The following is a 17992-nucleotide window of genomic DNA, read 5'->3' on the forward strand; positions in this document are numbered from 1 at the left end:
TAAATTCAAACGGAGTTATTTAAAATAGGTCAATAATTTCAAAGCTTTATTTTGTTACTTTCCTATGAGATAAGAAACCATTTGAAACATTATTTTTAGTTTGCTCTGAAAGAAAAAGTATTTAATTCAATGATATACTTACTGAAACAGAAAACAAGTTATATTTCTTCAAATTGTTCTTTGGACCAATAACATACTGTGACAAGTCAAGATTTTCTAATGGAAAGTCCACAGATGTCTGTAATTTTTGCTTCCATCTGCCATCATAGGAAAAACTGCAAAGCCAAACATTACAGCAATTATATGACAGAGGAAAGACATAAGAATGAACCCTAATTCATTTGAACAATCTAGACATTTAACCAGGACCACAAAACCCATTTCAATCACACACTCGGCATTTTAGTAGTGGAGGGCCCTATTAAAGACATTTGGTTTCACCCTAACCGGTTTGGCTCAGTGGAAAGAGCATCAGCCTGTGGACTCAAGGGTCCCAGGTTCGATTCCGGTCAAGGGCATGTGCCTTGGTTGCAGGCACATCCCCAGTAGGGGGTGTGCAGGAGGTAGCTGATCGATGTTTCTCTCTCATCGATGTTTCTAACTCTCTATCCCTCTCCCTTCCTCTCTGTAAAAAATCAATAAAATATATATTTTTTAAAAAAGACATTTGGTTTCACTGCATTTTACAAGTGAGAAAACCTAGGCACATAGATATCAAATGGCTTGCCCAAGGTCAAACAGCTAGAGTGGCAGAGATAGGGCCACACCTTGGTCCCCTGATCCCTAGGCTAGCTAGGATGGTTATATGCATCCTCTATAGAGGTAACAGTTCTGAAAAACCCCACTTGTAATGCTAATCTCTACCAAAGTACTGAGGAAAGACTGCAGAGAGCTACTCTCAATTGAAGCTTCCACTTTTGGAGAAACTAGAGCTGGAGACTGCAAGCATGTAGACTAGTGACTGAAATAATGCCACTGCATTATCTGGCATATTGTGCTCCTTTAAATACCAAAATACGGGTATTTTGGTTGGAGTAATATGATTACTTCAGAATCATTTTTAAAAAACCTGAATTCTGAACCACTTATATTCTTAGATATTCTCCAAGAGTAATACAAAGCATTAAAAATTTTAACAGAACAAGTGTGTGATTATTTGTGTAGTGTTTATCTCCAGTCCTCAAGAATGAGAAAAGGATAATTGATCTAACCAGTTTTGTTAGGAAATTTACACAAGATGAATTTGAACACGTCAATGTTAAAATATAAGAATCTCCAATAATACAAAATATAAAACAAAAATCGTAGCCCAGTCGGGGGTGGCTCTGTGGTTGAGCACTGACCTATGAACCTGAAGGTTGTGGGCTCAATCCCCAGTAAGGGGTGTGTAGGAGGCAGCTGATCAATGATTCTCTCTCGTCATTGATAATTTCTATCTCTCTCCCTTCCTCTCTGAAATCAATAAAAAAATATATATTTTAAAAAGTAGGCAATGGATCCTCTCTGAAATGAAGAAAAATATTTAAAAAATAGTTCTCAATAAAAAGATGAAATTTCCTTTAAAAAAGTTTTTCAAAAAAATGATTCAAAGTTACCACTCCACAGATGGAATACATAAAGACAAAAGAATTGGAGCAGAAGACAGGAGACATATTTTACAGCTCTTTCCCATTATTCCTTCTACTACTACAGGCCAGATCTTTTTCACTGGCTGGAAAAATCTGGACAAAACTATGTCTGCACTCAACAATGTCACCCTTAAAATAACACTTTAAAAATATCATTTCATTTTCAGCACAAGATTAAATCTCTTTATGTTTAGTTTATTGTTTGAATGATAAATTTTAAAAAATATATATTTTATTGATTTTTTACAGAGAGGAAGGGAGAGGGATAGAGAGTTAGAAACATCGATGAGAGAGAAACATCGATCAGCTGCCTCCTGCACACCTCCTTCTGGGGATGTGCCCGCAACCAAGGTACATGCCCCCGACCGAAATCGAACCTGGGACCCTTCAGTTCGCAGGCCAACGTTCTATCCACTGAGCCTGAACGATAAATTTTATCTGCTAAAATGTTATATTAAATAACATATTAATACATTTTCACTTATGTTTTGTAATGATTTAAAATTTTTATATCTGAAATGCAATAATTTAGTTTCACTGATGTTTTAAAGACAGAATTACATGAAAGAGTGGTGGTATCATTTTGCTCTGTTACTGCAAATACTAAGGTGAACCAGAGTCTCATCATTTCACCTTATTCCCCTGGAGATACCCTAACCAGAGAAATCTTCCTTGATGATGCATCCTTAGCAGGCAATACCACAAAGTGACTTAGAATAAAGGATTTAGAATTCCTTCATCTAAACAGGTAGAAAATATTGTGCCCTTTACCGTTTCAGATGTACTAAAAGCACAGGTGGTAACTTCCAGATTTCTATCTTTTTTAGAGAATCCCTTCGAGCTCTGCAATGACTGCAGTAAAACCTGTTATTATCTGTGAGTTTTTCTTCTTTGGAAAATAACCTAAGGCAATCCTGGAGGGCAAAAAGAAGTAGTAGATACTCATTAATTCATTTCTTTAACACAATGTCATTGAGCATCTATTCAGTAATTTACTCTGCCTAGATGAAGGGTACAATAGTAAACTAGAACAAAATAGTTCCTGCCCTCACAAAGTTATGATCTGGTGAGGAGTGCAGACCAGAGAGCCTTCACTGACACCACAGAGTGGCGAGTGCTACCCGTGGTGACTAGGTACTGCATCTCCTGAGAGCATACTTCTCCTGGGGGCTCAGGGAAGTCTTACTGGAAGAAATGACATCCTCAAAGAAACTAACATGAGAGATCAACAAGCGACCTAAATCACATTGCTGTTGTATGGAAAACAGGATGTTCATTTGATATCCCCATGTAAAGCAAATTCTTATAAAAAGAAGACCTAAACTAAAGTCAACATAATTTTCAATTAACTTTAAAATACAAACTTAAAAAAAAAAAACCCCACTTATTATTTATCAGCTCTGAAAGAATATTTAATAAGAAAATAGATCTGAAAAACAAAAGAATTCTTTCTTGGGGAAATTTTTTTCTAATCCACATAAGCCTAATTAAAACAATTTATGTGTTAGTTTTACCTATGTTTATAGCGGTAAAAAAACAGACATAAGTGACTGAATAAAGTATCTCTTTATATGCATACAAACAGTGTTTTTATTCAGTAAATCCTTTTCTCTCAATCAGCAACTTACCTGTAATGTACATTTACTAGTGGATGCTAGGGGTAGAGACAAGTACATGAAGGCCTCAAATGTCCTAGACTTTCTGTGACAGGTGAGGCACTGTACTGTGGATTTGAACTGACCCTGGAAAAGTGCTACAATAATGGATTCATTGAGCTGCTTGTGTTTCTGCCAAGCATGTTCTGCTGCTTTAAAGTCATCAAGATGATCATTATTTTCTTCTTTATGTCGCTTCCGATTATCAGCCTGGAAATAAGATTATTTAAACTCTGTATTAATATCTTAAAGTCAGCATGGAAATATAAAATTGACAGAAATGTATTAAAGACAAACACTTCTCGGATTTTGAAATACTTCTGATTCTTTTCATAAAGGAGTTCTAATCTCATTAAGCACTACAAAAAAATTCTAGCTCAAAACCCCACTTTATCAAGAGTGTGACTTGTTGGAATTGATTAATACATTTTTATTTAAAAAGCTGAAAAGTCTGATTTTAGAAACAGAAAACATGCTACATGTGGCTGGGAGTTTAGGCTACAACTAGACAGATGTTATTGTGCTATCCTAGTCTCAGGGATGTGTGCGCGCGCGCGCGCACACACACACACACACACACACACACACACACACTCTGGAGGCCCAGTGCACGAAACTCATGCACTGACACGGTCCCTAGCAGCTGCTGGCCAGGTACTCCCTCCCTTCCCCCAGCCACCTGCCAGCACCAGGGCTCCCCTCCCTTCCCCTGGTCATCTGCTGCTGCCAGCCAGGGCCTCCCTCCCTTTCCCTGGCTGGGCCGCCCCCTGGTCAACTCCTGGAAGAACTCTGGTCAAGGGGATAATTTGCCTACCATGCTTTTATTATATAGGATATTCATATCCTCTCACACATATACAGAAGATACATATACACACACCTATATTTATGTTTATGTATGTAAAAGTGTGTGTATAGGTATTTATGGAGGACAGCTTGGTGCTAAAAGAAAACCATAGTGTTTAAACAGATTGGTCACTTATGTAGAGATATGCCACAATAATCATCGTTGACATGAATCATTTGTGGTTACGTGGAATACATATTTTAGAAAAAAGTATCATCTATATATATAAAAGCCTAAGCAACTGGCCAACAGCTGACCATCCAGTAGCTATGATGTGCACTAACCATCAGGGGGCAGATGCTCAATGCAGCAGCGGAAACCACAGGCATGGAAACATGGAACAGACTGATGAATCTCAGAGGGAAGGAGGAGGGGGGAGGGCGGGAAGAGATTAATCAAAGAGCTTATATGCATACTAGAGGCCTGGTGCACGAATTTGTGCACTGGTGGGGTCCCTGGGCCTGGCCTGCACCCTCTTGCAATCCGGGATTCCTTGGGGGATGTTGGAGAGCTAGTTTCGGCCTGATCCCTGTAGGCCAGGCCGAAGGACCCCACCAGTGCACGAATCTGTGCACCAGGCCTCTAGTACAGTGATGGTGAACCTATGATACGCGAACTCATTTTTTTGGTTGATTTTTCTTTATTAAATGGCATTTAAATATATAAAATAAATATCAAAAATATAAATCTTTGTTTTACTATGGTTGCAAATATCAAAAAATTTCTACATGTGACACTGCACCAGAGTTAAGTTAGGGTTTTTCAAAATGCAGACATGCCGAGTTCAAAAGGTTCGCCATCACTGCGCTAGTATAATAATACATAAAGAACATAATAAATACATATAATATGCAATCTATACTAATAAAAGCCTAGGTGACCCTCGCGTGTGACATCGTCACAAAATGGCCGCTACAAGATGGCCATGTGCACAGCGGAGGTGGGGCCTGGGGGCTGCTCCGCGCAGTGAGGCCTAGGGGTCCCGCAGCTCTGTGCGAAGCAGAGGAGGCCAGTTCCAGCGTCTGGTCGTGGCAGGGGAGGGCAGGCAGAAGCGGTAAGGGGCAATCAGGCAGGCGAGCGGTTAGGAGCCAGCGTCCTGGATTGTGAGAGGGATGTCCGACTGCTGGTTATCCCTCAAGGGGTCCCAAATTCCAGGGTGCAGGCTGGGCTGAGGGTCAACCCCCCTGCAGCCATGCACAAATTTTGTGCACCGGGCCACTAGTAATATTATAAAGTAATAAAAAAGATGCTCGGGCTGTCCACAGTTAATCTTGTATAAAATCCTATCTAATAAAAGACAAAATGGGTAATTGACTGTACCTTCGCTACGCTTCCCATTGGCTAATCAGGGCAATATGCAAATTAACTGCCAAGAAAGATGATGGTTAACCGCCAACAAAGATGACGGTTAATTTGCATACGTAGGCGCCAAGCAACGGAGTGAAGCCGGCTGGCCCCAGGCAGGAGCAGCGAGCGAAGGCCGGCGTGGCGAGCGACAAAGAGGGCCCCTCGCCTGCCGCGCCAGCCCCTCCCGGCGAAGAGTGAAGGCCTGGGTTCCGGGCGCCGGAGGAAAACTTGTGCCAGCAGCCAGGGGAAGGGGTCCCCCAGGAGCCCCAGACTGCGAGACGGCACAGGCCGGGCTGAGGGACCCACCTGAGTGCACAAATTTTTGTGCACCAGGTCTCTAGTCATGTTTATTATTTTCCTTTCACATACATGTGGGTCACAAACACAATAACTATTTTAACGTTTATAAATTTCTCACAATACAACCTGCTAACATTTTAGTGAGTAACTACAAATTGTATACACTTCTTCAAATACTAGACCAATTTGATATATGTGTTTTATAGTTTCACGCATTAGTACAAAGTCACTAGATATGATAAACTAGCACTGAACAAGCACCAACTATAATTTTAAATTGCTATAAAAATTACATGTTGAACCCTAAAGAGCCTTTGCAACTTAGAACAATCAAAGTTCTTACTTTATTTAGATCTTCATGGAGACCGTCCATTAGGAACAGAAGCAGTTCTTGTGAATCTTGCTGGCTGTATCCTGCAAACTGGTCATTGATCTTCCCAATGGTGATTTTAAAGTCTTTCGGACTGATATATCTGTACTGTCCTGTCCATAATGCTTTCATGATTATGCCAAATTCTTCTGCCACTTCACCTTTATGACCCAACAAATTTGACCTTGGCAAATAAAATTACAAAAAAGCAATAAAGGAAGTTATAAGCAGTCAAGGTGCAGTGGGATCTTGATGTCAACATTAAATGATTAATGTACTATGCCTTACGCTAAAATACTTATTCATAGGTTTATTACCAAACACTCATCTAAATCTGACTTTGATTACATGCCTCTGACTAGCTTCTTTATGGCTGCCAGCCCTTTACTGTCTCTTCTTACTCGTCGACAGACTCCAGTTTATGGCTGTGAAGATCTAGCCTCTTGCACTGCTCCTTTCCTGTCTGTCCTTTATTTATTAGAGGAGGCTTTTCAAGAAAAAAGTTATTTTCCCCTTTCCTACTCTGACTTCACTGTAAGGAGCTAGGTGGTTACATCACTCTTAAAAAATTTTTTTTTTAAATTGATATCAGGGAGAGGGAGAATTAACCATTTGTATGCCTTAAACTTCTATAGACAGAAGCAGCGGACCTTTTTTAATTAAATTTATTGTGGCAGTTAACTGGTTAATCATTGACCAGCTGCCTCCTGCACCCACCCTACTAGGGATCGAGCCTGCAACCCGGGCATGTGCCCTGACCAGGAATCAAACCGTGACTTCCTGATTTATAGGTCAATGCTCAACCATTGAGCCACACCAACTGGGCTATATCACTCTTTTAATATTATACTGCAAAAAGTATTTCTTTACCTGTTAATATCATCCTGATAACAGTTTCGGTTGAAATAATCAGCCAAATGTGTAGCATTACATAGGCACTGCAGTATTGAGTTCATGTAACAAGTATTTCCTAAATTACGAAGTCCAGTGAGAGCTGGTCCAGATCCTCCAAACACAGGATTGAGGTTCCGAATCTGAGAAGCAGAAAGCCTTGTGATCTCAGCTTTAGGATAGCATGCTGGCCTGAGGAAGAAAAAGCATACAAGATGTCTTAGAATGCACAGCATGTGAAAATAGGTTTAAATGACAAATGGCAGCAAACTCTAGGATGTGCACTATAGTACACACTAATCTTGTAAAGTGTTAATAACTTAGCTCTAAGGTCCTAGGTCTTACTAAACATTTACCATCTAGGTGACACATATTCTGTGACCCTCCCATGAAACAAATACCTTTAACCCAGTGGTTCTCAACCTTCTGGCCCTTTAAAACAGTTCCTCATATTTTTACCCCCAACCATAAAATTATTTTTGTTGCTACTTCATAACTGTAATGTTGCTACTTTTATGAATCGTAATGTAAATATCTGATATGCAGGATGGTCTTAGGTGACCCCTGTGAAAGGGTCGTTGACCGCCAAAGGGGTCGCGACCCACAGGTTGAGAACTGCTGCTTTAACCTCTTTTGTGGGTCCATGGGTCTTACAGACATCCTGAGATAGATCTCTGCTTCTCATAAATAGGTAGAGTCTTATAGTAAAGAAGCCTCTTTCAAACTCCGTTAAATGATTCTGGGAAGTTTAGTATTACCAAATGTTGAATTCAACAGAATGCAAAAAAGGAATAAAACACACACACCTGGGTGGGCAAAAGTAGTTTATATGGAAAATAATACATTAATAAATAATAATACAAGAATAAACTCTGGCCCTAACCGGTTTGGCTCAGTGGATAGAGCATCGGCCTGTGGACTGAAGGGTCCCAGGTTCAATTTCGGTCAAGGGCATGTACCTTGGTTTTGGGCACATCCCCAATGGGGGTGTGCAGGGGGCAGCTGATCAATGTTTCTCTCTCATCAATGTTTCTAGCTCTCTATCCCTCTCCCTTCCTCTCTGTAAAAAATCAATAAAATGTATTAAAAAAAAAAAGAATAAACTCTGTTTCATGTACTCACAGTTGTAAATCTGTATATTACTATGGAGTATATCAAAGGAGGAAGAGGTTATTTGGGTACTATTCCCTAAGGTTGAGAACTGTGCTGACAAATATGGTAGCCATTAGCTACAGAGGGATGGATATTTAAAAAAATTTCAGCTCCTCAGTTACACTAGTCACAATCCAAAGTAGCTACTACCTCACTGGAGGTACAGATCCAAAACATCTCTATCATCAAAGAGAGAATATTTCTATCAACATGTCTACTGGGTAGCATTAGACTAGTGAATGCCTCAAAGACTTTGTCATTCAGGATATCTGAACTACTGTAGCATTAAGAAAAATCTTAACTGGTAGATCTTTCTGTTATTATTGATCCTAATCATTAATAGTTCCACCCTGAAGGAATATATATATATATATATATATATATATATATATATATACTTTTAATATATTTTTATTGATTTCAGAGAGGAAGGGAGAGAGAGAGAGAAACATCAATAATGAGAATCGTTGATCAGCTGCCTCCTGCACACCCCCTACTGGGGATCGAGCCCACAACCCAGGCATGTGCCCTTGACAAGAATCAAACCCAGGCCCATCAGTCTTCAAGCCGAAGCTCTATCCACTGAGCAAAACCAGCTAGGGCCATCCTGAAGGAATATTGAGAACACACTGAATTATATTTCAATTCTTTTCTTTACATGTGCTCAGGTGTTTGCACTCATTTACTCTCTCTCTGTTCAATATATATAAAAATACATAAAGTGCACATGTAATAGTCTTTAAAACTGTGACATTAACAAGCTTTATTAAGAATGATGATGCAAGAAGCAGTAGCTCTGTAAGTTGATTGGTGTTAAAAAAAAAAAGAAGAAGAATGATGATGCAAGGAATTAAATCTCACCAGTTTTAATAGTGAGCCCTAACATCTGTAACTACATTTACAGATTAAAAAAAAAAAATCTCCCAAGTAAGTCCTCAATTGGCAATGTAAGTTCTCATGAGGAAAATATATCAACTACATTTTTGGGAAGTATTACCAAAGGGACCAAAAAGACAGCCTAGTTGGAATTCCTTAGTAATTAACAAGGTGTATATTATAAACAGGAAAACAAAGCCATTTATTTATACTTCCACCTATTCCCCTCCCCCAAAAGGTAAATATTAGCAGTGGTAAGTGGACTTAAATATTATCTCCTCATAACCCTATCGATCAGAAGCTGGGAACATTAGAGTATTCAAAAGAGACAAAGCCAGGAACATATAACAAGATACTGTTTGGGGAAACTAATGAACCTATGGATCACTGTTTGTGAACAGCATAGCAGAAATGTAATGAAGGAAAAGGGAACAGAATAAGGGTTAAGAGCTGACACACAGTACAACGCTTGTTATTTTAATACTATATAAGTTTGCTCCCACATTACTAACTTAAAAAAAGTTTAGAATCTGAGAGGTGCAACAAGGTAAACTCAACAAGCTTAAAAATTATGCTCCTTAAAAAGAGATTTAAGAATTATGAAAACTTCTAGGTAGTCTATAGCATAGTGTCTTAAAATGTAATAATGAATATACCTTTATATCTACTTAATGCTTATGATGATCTTCTCTGACATATTTAAATTAGCACTTGGGAGAAAAACCAAGGACATTTTAATCCAGTAATTTATTTTTCCCTCTATGGTAAAGAACAGTGGCTGGTGAAGCCATCCACAGAAATTTCTAACTCCATGACATAAATAAGTTATGTTCAGAGTAGCTTACAAATGTAGCAGATTATTCTAGTTTCAGGAGTTAGGATAAACTTACTTGTTTTCCCGATTGACTGTTGGAGTGACTGTTGGCTTCCTCTTCTCTTCCTCTTGGATGGCCTGGGTTATATCTGGGGAGGAGTAGGAGCGCTTCAGCTTGGACGGTTCCCGGTCCCGCTCAGCAGGGATCTGTGGCTTGGCTTTATGAGTTGGAGGGGTGGAAGGAAGTGCAGATGAAGGAGCCATTTCCGGTGGATACATATGAACTGAGTTGGTGGGTGAATGATAATAACGAAAGGTTCCAGTGATTGGGTCAAGAAACTTCATTGGAAAAGAAAAAAAGAATATATAGAAACAGGTCAAAAAACAATGACCAGTATGTGAACAAAAAAAACACTCAAAAGTATTCCACTACTAAATTTGCTTTTGAATTAAAATAATTTATATAGAATGGTGATAATCACTTCTATAATTAAACTTCCAAAAAGCTTCAGGTTTTAAATGACAAATGTCAGTAATGCTCACATATATTACACACAGCATTTCAGATTGGATACTCAAAAATCTAACCCTGCTATAATTAGGGAAATGAGCTAAATCTTCTATAATGAAACAGAACTGAGTGCATTAAAAATGTAGAATAAACAACAACAAAAAACCTTCCCCTCCCCCACCAAAGAATACAATGACCATGTTATGTATTTATTTCTGTGCTAACTTTGAATTTTACCTTGACCCAGCCTAAAGGCAGTCCTGGTACGATCCTCCCCATTTCTTCACTTCGTGCTCTTGTCAAAGGCTCCCGGGCCTTGTTTATTTAAAAAAGAGAGAAAAAAAATCTGATTTTTCAATAAATTTTGTCATATACAAACTTAAGCTACTTGTACCAGAGAACCAAAAGCCTTGTGTTGGTTACCCTTTATATATTATTCTTAAATAAAGCTCTTAAAACAGAGGCAAAGATGTCTCATAAAAGGTCTATTTCAAAAGTTGTGATGAAATATACGTAAAATTTACCATCTTAACCTTTTTCTTTCCATCTTAACCATTTTTAAGTGGCATAAGTATATTCACATTGTTGTACAACCCATCTCCAGAACTCTCTTCATCTTGCAAAACTGAAACTCTGTACCCATTTAAACTGCCTACTCACTCCATACCTGGACCCCTTGCAATTACCACTCTAATTCCTATCTCCATGAATTTGACTGCTTTAGGTACCCTACACAAATGGAATCACAGTTTGTCCTTTAGTGACTGGTTTATTTCAGTTAGCATAACATTTTCAAGATAGATCAATGGTGTAGTATATGTCTGAATTTCCATCCTTTTTAAGGCTGAGTGATATTCCATTGTTTGTACATACCACATTTGTTTATACATTCATCTGCTGATGGTTACTTGGGTTGCTTCCATCTTTTAACTACTGTGAATAATACTGCTATGAAAATGAATGTATAAATATCTTTTTGAGGTCCTGCTTTCAATTCTTTTGGGTATATATCCAGAAGTAGAATTCCTGGATCATATAGTAAGGCCTAAGTATTTTTTAATTTCGTAAAATAAATAGAATATACTACTGTACTTTAAATAGGAAGACAAACAGCATATAATCATGTAAAAACAAACACAAATCAGCTACCAGAGGCAGCAAAGATTCCCTCAGAGAGATTATAAGATGGAGAATGAATGCTAGGGTAACAATTAACATATAGTATGTTATAATCCATGTTTTTCTCCACCCAAGGAACGACTACTTACTTTATTTTTTTCAGTGTCTTCCGTATTCTCTCTAAAAGTTCCAGTCTTTAGAATTCCACTTTCTGGCTGTCCTTTAATCTTAACAGGCTGTAAAATTATTAAAATTTCCGAAGTGAAAAAACAGTTGAATTTCCCCCCAATATACACCTACTCACCTAATATAAGCAAATTTACCAAACTGAAAATATAAAAGGAGAAAAAATTGAGACCTCTGAAAAGTTTATGCAATTTTATTGTCAAAGTAAAGGTGGTAGAGCCCATGTGAGATTTCCTAATACTAAAGATAAAGAACTAAAAATTTCTGATGAATCAGTAGGGTAAAAACACTGACGCAAGTCACAGTGGATTGTGAAGCACTGATTCATAATATATGACAAAGTACAAGATATTAGTCATTAGTATAATTCACCAAGTCCTCTTTTGAAGAATAAATAAATATGCTTTTATTTAAACCTCATATGATTTTGGTTACCTCGAAGGTGGCATGTTCCAAAAAAAAAAAAATGTATTAAAGAGAATAAAGAGATTGTAAAATTTTATAGTGACATTCAAAAGTGTAAAATCCCACTTTACCTCCTCTTGGAACATAGCATAATTTATTTTACAAATTCACTTTAACCTGGCTGGTGTGGCTCAGATGCATTGTCCCATGCATCAAGAGGTAACCAGTTTAATTTCTGGTCAGGGCACATGCCACCATTACAGGCTCAATCCCCATTAGAGGCAGTGCAGAAGATAGCCGATCGATGTTTCTCTCTCATCAATGTTTCTTTCTCTCCTTCTCTTTCTAAAAAATCAGTAAAACATTTAAAAAATTCACTTTATTTTATAGCTCATTTAAAAATAACCACAGTAAAGTAAAAAATGTGTAATAATTTTTTAGAGATAATTATTCATTTTTTAAAAAATATATTTTATTGATGTTTTACAGGGAAGAAGGGAGAGGGATAGAGAGTTAGAAACATTGATCAGCTGCCTCCTGAACACTCCCTACTGGGGGTGTGCCTGCAACCAAGGTACATGCCCTTGACCGGAATCGAACCTTGGACTCTTCAGTCCGAAGGTCGACGCTCTATCCATTGAGCCAAACCGGTTAGGGCAATTATTCATTTTTTTAAAAAAATATTTTTTATTGATTTCAGAGAGGAAGGGAGAGGGACAGAGAGATTGAAACATCAATGATGACAGAAAATCATTGATTGGCTGCCACCTGCACACCTCCTACTGGGGATTGAACCTGCAACCCGGGCATGTGCCTTTGACTGGAATACAACCCGGGACCCTTCAGCACGCAGGCTGACGCTCTATCCACTGAGCCAAAACGGTTAGGGCATGTGTAATAATTCTAATAAAACTTATTCCAGAATAAATTACATATTTTGCTTTTAAAAGAAGCATACAATGAAAAAAAAATAGCAACATACAATGAAGGCAATCTTAACTTTTTTCCCCAATAATAAAAGGCTAATATGCAAACTGTCCCCTTGGGAGTTCGACTGACCAGGAGTTTGACCGCTGACCACCAGGGTGCGGTGAAGAACGAAGAAAGGCCCCAGCCGGGGGAAGGAAGGCCCCGATTGGCCCTGATCATGGCCAGGCCTACGGACCCTACCTGTGCACGAATTTCACACACCGGGCCTCTAGTGTGTTATAAGAAACATCAAACACTATATGTGGTAATCTCGGGGATATTTAGATCTGTAGGAATATTTGGCACCTAAACTAAATAACCCCAGAAATATGAATGCTTTATGTTCTTTATGTTCTTGTGACTGCCTACCGCTAAGTATAGCAAGATGGAAAGGAAGTCACTTAGGAATCTCACTGCATATGTGATCTTAGGCAAGTTAACCTCTAAACTTCAATTCATTTGTAAATAGAATAGCTCATGGAGTTATCAATAGGAGGAATAAGATAATGTAGGGAAAAACATTGATCTATAGTAGCTACTCAATGAATAATATTTAAATAATAAGAGCTCATAAGTTCTGATTCTCCTATGAATAAAGTACTAGTACATGGGCTTCATTTCTCTAACTTTGGGTGTTTAGAAAGGTTACTGTATGGCAGCTATATTTTTGATAGCTAAGGTTACCAGATCAGAGTTCCCTGGATAAGTGAGGCATTAATAATTGTTAACTTTGGTATATGCCTGAACTGCTGCTTGAGAAGTATAGAAATGAACAATCTTTAAATATGGCATTTCACCTTCCATCAAAAGTCATTTTCACACTACCAAAATTGTATTTCCATTTAAATGTAGGTTAAAAAGGCTGTAACTATTCCTGCTTTTATAGAAGCTTATTTAGTGTTCAAAAGGGAACACTAAATAACAGAGAAAAAAAAATTGACAAAAAATGTCCCCAATAGTTAAAGAAACCAATTTTGGGGGATAGCCCAGGGCAGAGAAAGGCTACATGAATGGGTTTATTGCCAGTATTCTTGATTACATGCCATTACAAACAAACTGGCAGACCTGACCAAAAAAAGTTTTAAAAAATCACTGTAAACAAAAAAATGTCAGGCCATTTAGATATCACTGATTTAGCATATATTCTAAACAGATACAAAATCTATTATATAAATACTAGAGGCTCGGTGCACAAAATTCGTACATGTGGGGGGGGTCCCTCAGCCTGGCCTGCACCCTCTCCAATCTGGGACCCCTAGGGGGACATGCTTCTTGCAATCTGGGACTGCTTGCTCTTAACTGCTCGCCTGCTTGCCTGCCTGATCGCCCCTAACCACCTCTGCCTGCCTGATCAACCCTAAATCCTCCCCTGCCGGACTGATTGCCCCTAATTGCCTCTGCCTCAGACCCAGGACCCAGGATTGCCTCCTCCGGCAGGCTGCAGGCACCTGGGACCTGGACTGGCTTCGCCCCGACTGGCCACAGCCACAGGGGACCGTGGATGGGTGGCTTCGCCTGGGCCACAGCCGCAGGTGTCCGGGACCGTGGGGCAGGTGACTTTTCTCCCTCTCCCAGTCCGCAGGCACTGGCGCTTGGGACCACAGGGTGGGCGGCTTCTCCTGGGCCCAGCTTTGTCTGGAAGGATGTCCGGATGGTCGTCTGGTCTAATTAGCATATTACCCTTTTATTAGTATAGATTGGGCACCTAATTCCTCCATAGAGAAAGGAAGAGTGTATTTCATTCTAGTCTTTTGATGATCATACATCAAAATAAAAAGAATGTTGCTATTCATTTCAATTATTAAAATTATGTTGTATTTCACAGACATAAAGAGCAATTCCATTCTCAACCAATCAAAGGAGAATATGTGAGCAAATGCAGATGGATCCGTACAAATCCCCCTCTACCAAACTACTTAGAATGCCTGCCCTGTATATGGAATCCTCCTGGTGTCATCTTTTTATGTACATTTTATTTCCCTTAGCTGACAATTAATACTGTTTATGTCTGCTTACCTTGCCTGAACTTGCATCTCCTGCCACAGAGGAATGGGACACATCTCCCACTGACTTTTTCTGTACCTCGGTGGTGGGACACTTTCCCCCCCTGTCTTCCACAGATTTCTTGGCATTGGTAGTTTCATGTTCATTTTTACTTTGTCTTTTTACTCCTGTTATTTCTCTGTCCCACTTTGCTGAGATTTCTTTATCTTCTTTCTTGGCCTGTTCACTCTCTCTCTTTTCCAGTTCTTCTTTTACCTTTTGTTGCTTCTCTGTGATTTCATTTTCTTCAGCTTCTTGTTTCTTTCTGGCTATTTGTTCCTGTTCTTCTCTCCTCAGTTTCTCTTTCTGTTCCTCTTGCTGTCTTTTCCGAAGTTCTTTTTCTTGTTTGTTTTTCTCCATTAAAAGAGCGGTTTCTGCATGAATACGAGATTTTTCTTCATCTGTTAACATGGCAGTTGGAGGGGGAAGTACTGGCTTTGTGGAACGATCAGGAACAACTTTTCCATTCTGAGGAAACGGTTGCTCATGATCTGTACTTTCAGATTTTATTCTATGATCTTCAGGCAATCTGACTGCTGGTTTTTTAGTACGATCAATCTATAGCAACAAAAACAGAACAAAATATACTTTTGTCAAAATCCAGGAACTCATGTCTTGAAGTCAAGTTGTGATAAAAAACAAAACAAAAACAAAAACAAAAAAACCATCACTTTATGGAGACATCTGCTAGAATATCTATTTGTAAACTACCCTCACGAGGCACTTGGCACTCTCAATTCCACACATTCAGTATATCCTGGTGTGTTCTGTATATGGAAGAGTTCATCCTAACACATAAATCCTAGACCTGGGCATACCTTGACTTAGGTTCCATTACTACATATTCGGTTGCCTACTCAATAACTTCATGTGAGTATCTCATATATAACACAAACCTAATTTGACCAAAGTTGAATTCCATGATTTCCCCCCACAAACATGGTTAGTTTGTGGATATAAACACTATCAAAACAGCAGCTCAAACTAGAAAACTGAGTCTCATATGGTCTCCCTGCCCTTCTGCAGTCTGATGATCTTCCTCTATCTCTCCCTCCTTCTCCATTAGCAATAGCCAAGTCCATGCCAACACTCTCTTACATAGCTTCCAACCAGTTGCCTCATTCCTTCTCTTGCCTCCCTTCTATTTCTCTACATTGTGGCCAGAGCAATAATTTTAAAACACAAATCTATGTTCTTCACCTGCTTAAAACCCTATTTTAAACAGCAACTCATTGTACCCAGATTACATCTAAAATCCTTACCATGGTGGTCTCACCTCTGCCTATTTCTCCAATCTTATTTCACACCATCCTATACACCAGCCATACTTTCCTTTTCACACACACCCCATTCTCATTAAATATACTGGGGTGACACTGGCTAATAAAATTATAAATTTCAAGTGTACAATTCTATAATACATCATCTGTGTATTGTATTATATATCCATCTGCATTTACACCACCCAAGTCAAGTCTCCTTCTGTCACCATCTATCCCCCTTGACCCTCTTCTACGACCTCCCACCCCCTTCCTCTCTGGTAATCACCATACTATTGTGTCTATGAGGGTTTTTTTTCTTTGCTTATTCCCTCCACCGTTTTCACCCAATTTTATTTGTTAGTTTATTCTGTTCATTAGATTCCACATAGAAGTGAGTTCCTATGGTACTTGTCTTTCTCTGACTTATTTCACTTAGTATAATGCTCTCCAGGTCCATCCACACTTTCTTCTTTTATTTTTATTATTTATTCATTTTTTAAAAATTGAGTTTATTGGGGTGACATTGGTTCACAAAACTATACCGGTTTTAACTGTACAACTCAATAAAACACTATCTGCACACTGCATCATGCGCCCATCTCCCTAAGCAGTCTCTTTCCGTCATTTTCCCACCCCACTTTGCCCACCTCCACCTACCCCCTAAGCCCCTTCCCCTCTATCATCACTCTGTTATCTGTGTCTTTGTGTTATATCTATATATATAAAAAACTTAAGTGACCAAATGACTGGTTGCTATGACGTGCACTGACCACCAGGGGGCAGACGCTCAATGCAGGAGGTCAGTGTGCTCCCAAAGCAGGAGTGCCACTCAACTGACAGTTGGGTGCCCGACACCAGGCTCACAACTGGCGAGCATATCTGTGGTAGGTAGTACGAGCCTCTCCCGCCTCTGCAGCAGTGCTACTGAGCGGCAGCAGGCGAGGGGGGCCAGAATGAGTGGGAGTGGCGCAGCGCCTGACCTGGGCTCAGGCTCCTCCCTGGCTGCCTGCTGCTTTGCGCACTACTATATCCCTTGAGGAACAAGCCCAATCCCTGCAGGCCAGGCTGGCATCCCCGAGGGGTTCTGAATCACGAGAGGGTGTAGGCCAGGCTGAGGGACTCCACCAGTGCATGAATCCATGTACTGGGCCTCTAGTATATATATGGGTGGGTTTTTTTTGCTGAATCCCTCACCTTCTTTCATCTAGTCCCCCTTCCCTAGTTCCCTCTGACAACTGTTAGTCTGTTCAGTGTCTATACCTGTTTCTATTTTACTCATCAGTTTATTTTGTTCATTGGATTCCACATACGAGTGAGAACGTGATACTTGTCTTTCTCTGACTGGCTTATTTCATTTAGCATAATACTCTCCAGGTCCCTCCATGCTGTCTCAAAGGGTAAGAGATCTTTCTTTTATACAGCTGCATAGTATTCCGTTGTGTAAACGTAGCACAGCTTTTTTATCCACTCATCTACTGATGGGCACTTGGGCTTTTTCTAGATCTTGGCATTGCAACGAACATAGGGGTGCATGTATTTTTTTGAATTAGTGTTTCAGGTTTTTTAGGCTATATCCCATAAGTGGGATTGCTGGGTCAAGAGGCAGTTCCATTTTTA

General features: G+C 39.3%; 1 protein-coding gene across 2 annotated transcripts in view; it reads right to left on the minus strand.

Moving 5' to 3' along the window:
- Nucleotides 1-17992, minus strand: part of USP8 (ubiquitin specific peptidase 8) — a 60332-nt gene that overhangs the window by 854 nt on the left and 41486 nt on the right. The window contains exons 11-19 of one of the 2 annotated variants that reach the window (XM_070423026.1): nt 15087-15671; nt 11660-11746; nt 10629-10706; nt 9957-10219; nt 7018-7230; nt 6121-6331; nt 3257-3493; nt 2400-2542; nt 143-275 (exon numbers count right to left, since the gene is read on the minus strand). In XM_070423026.1, the coding sequence (XP_070279127.1) occupies nt 143-275; nt 2400-2542; nt 3257-3493; nt 6121-6331; nt 7018-7230; nt 9957-10219; nt 10629-10706; nt 11660-11746; nt 15087-15671 (1950 nt within the window). The remainder of the gene's footprint in view (nt 1-142; nt 276-2399; nt 2543-3256; nt 3494-6120; nt 6332-7017; nt 7231-9956; nt 10220-10628; nt 10707-11659; nt 11747-15086; nt 15672-17992) is intronic. The other variant, XM_070423035.1, reaches the window with a different exon arrangement.

The sequence above is a fragment of the Myotis yumanensis genome, unplaced genomic scaffold, assembly GCF_028538775.1.
Source record: "Myotis yumanensis isolate MYYU_CA2020_CCGP unplaced genomic scaffold, mMyoYum1.0.hap1 SCAF_1, whole genome shotgun sequence".
Lineage (NCBI taxonomy): Eukaryota > Metazoa > Chordata > Mammalia > Chiroptera > Vespertilionidae > Myotis > Myotis yumanensis.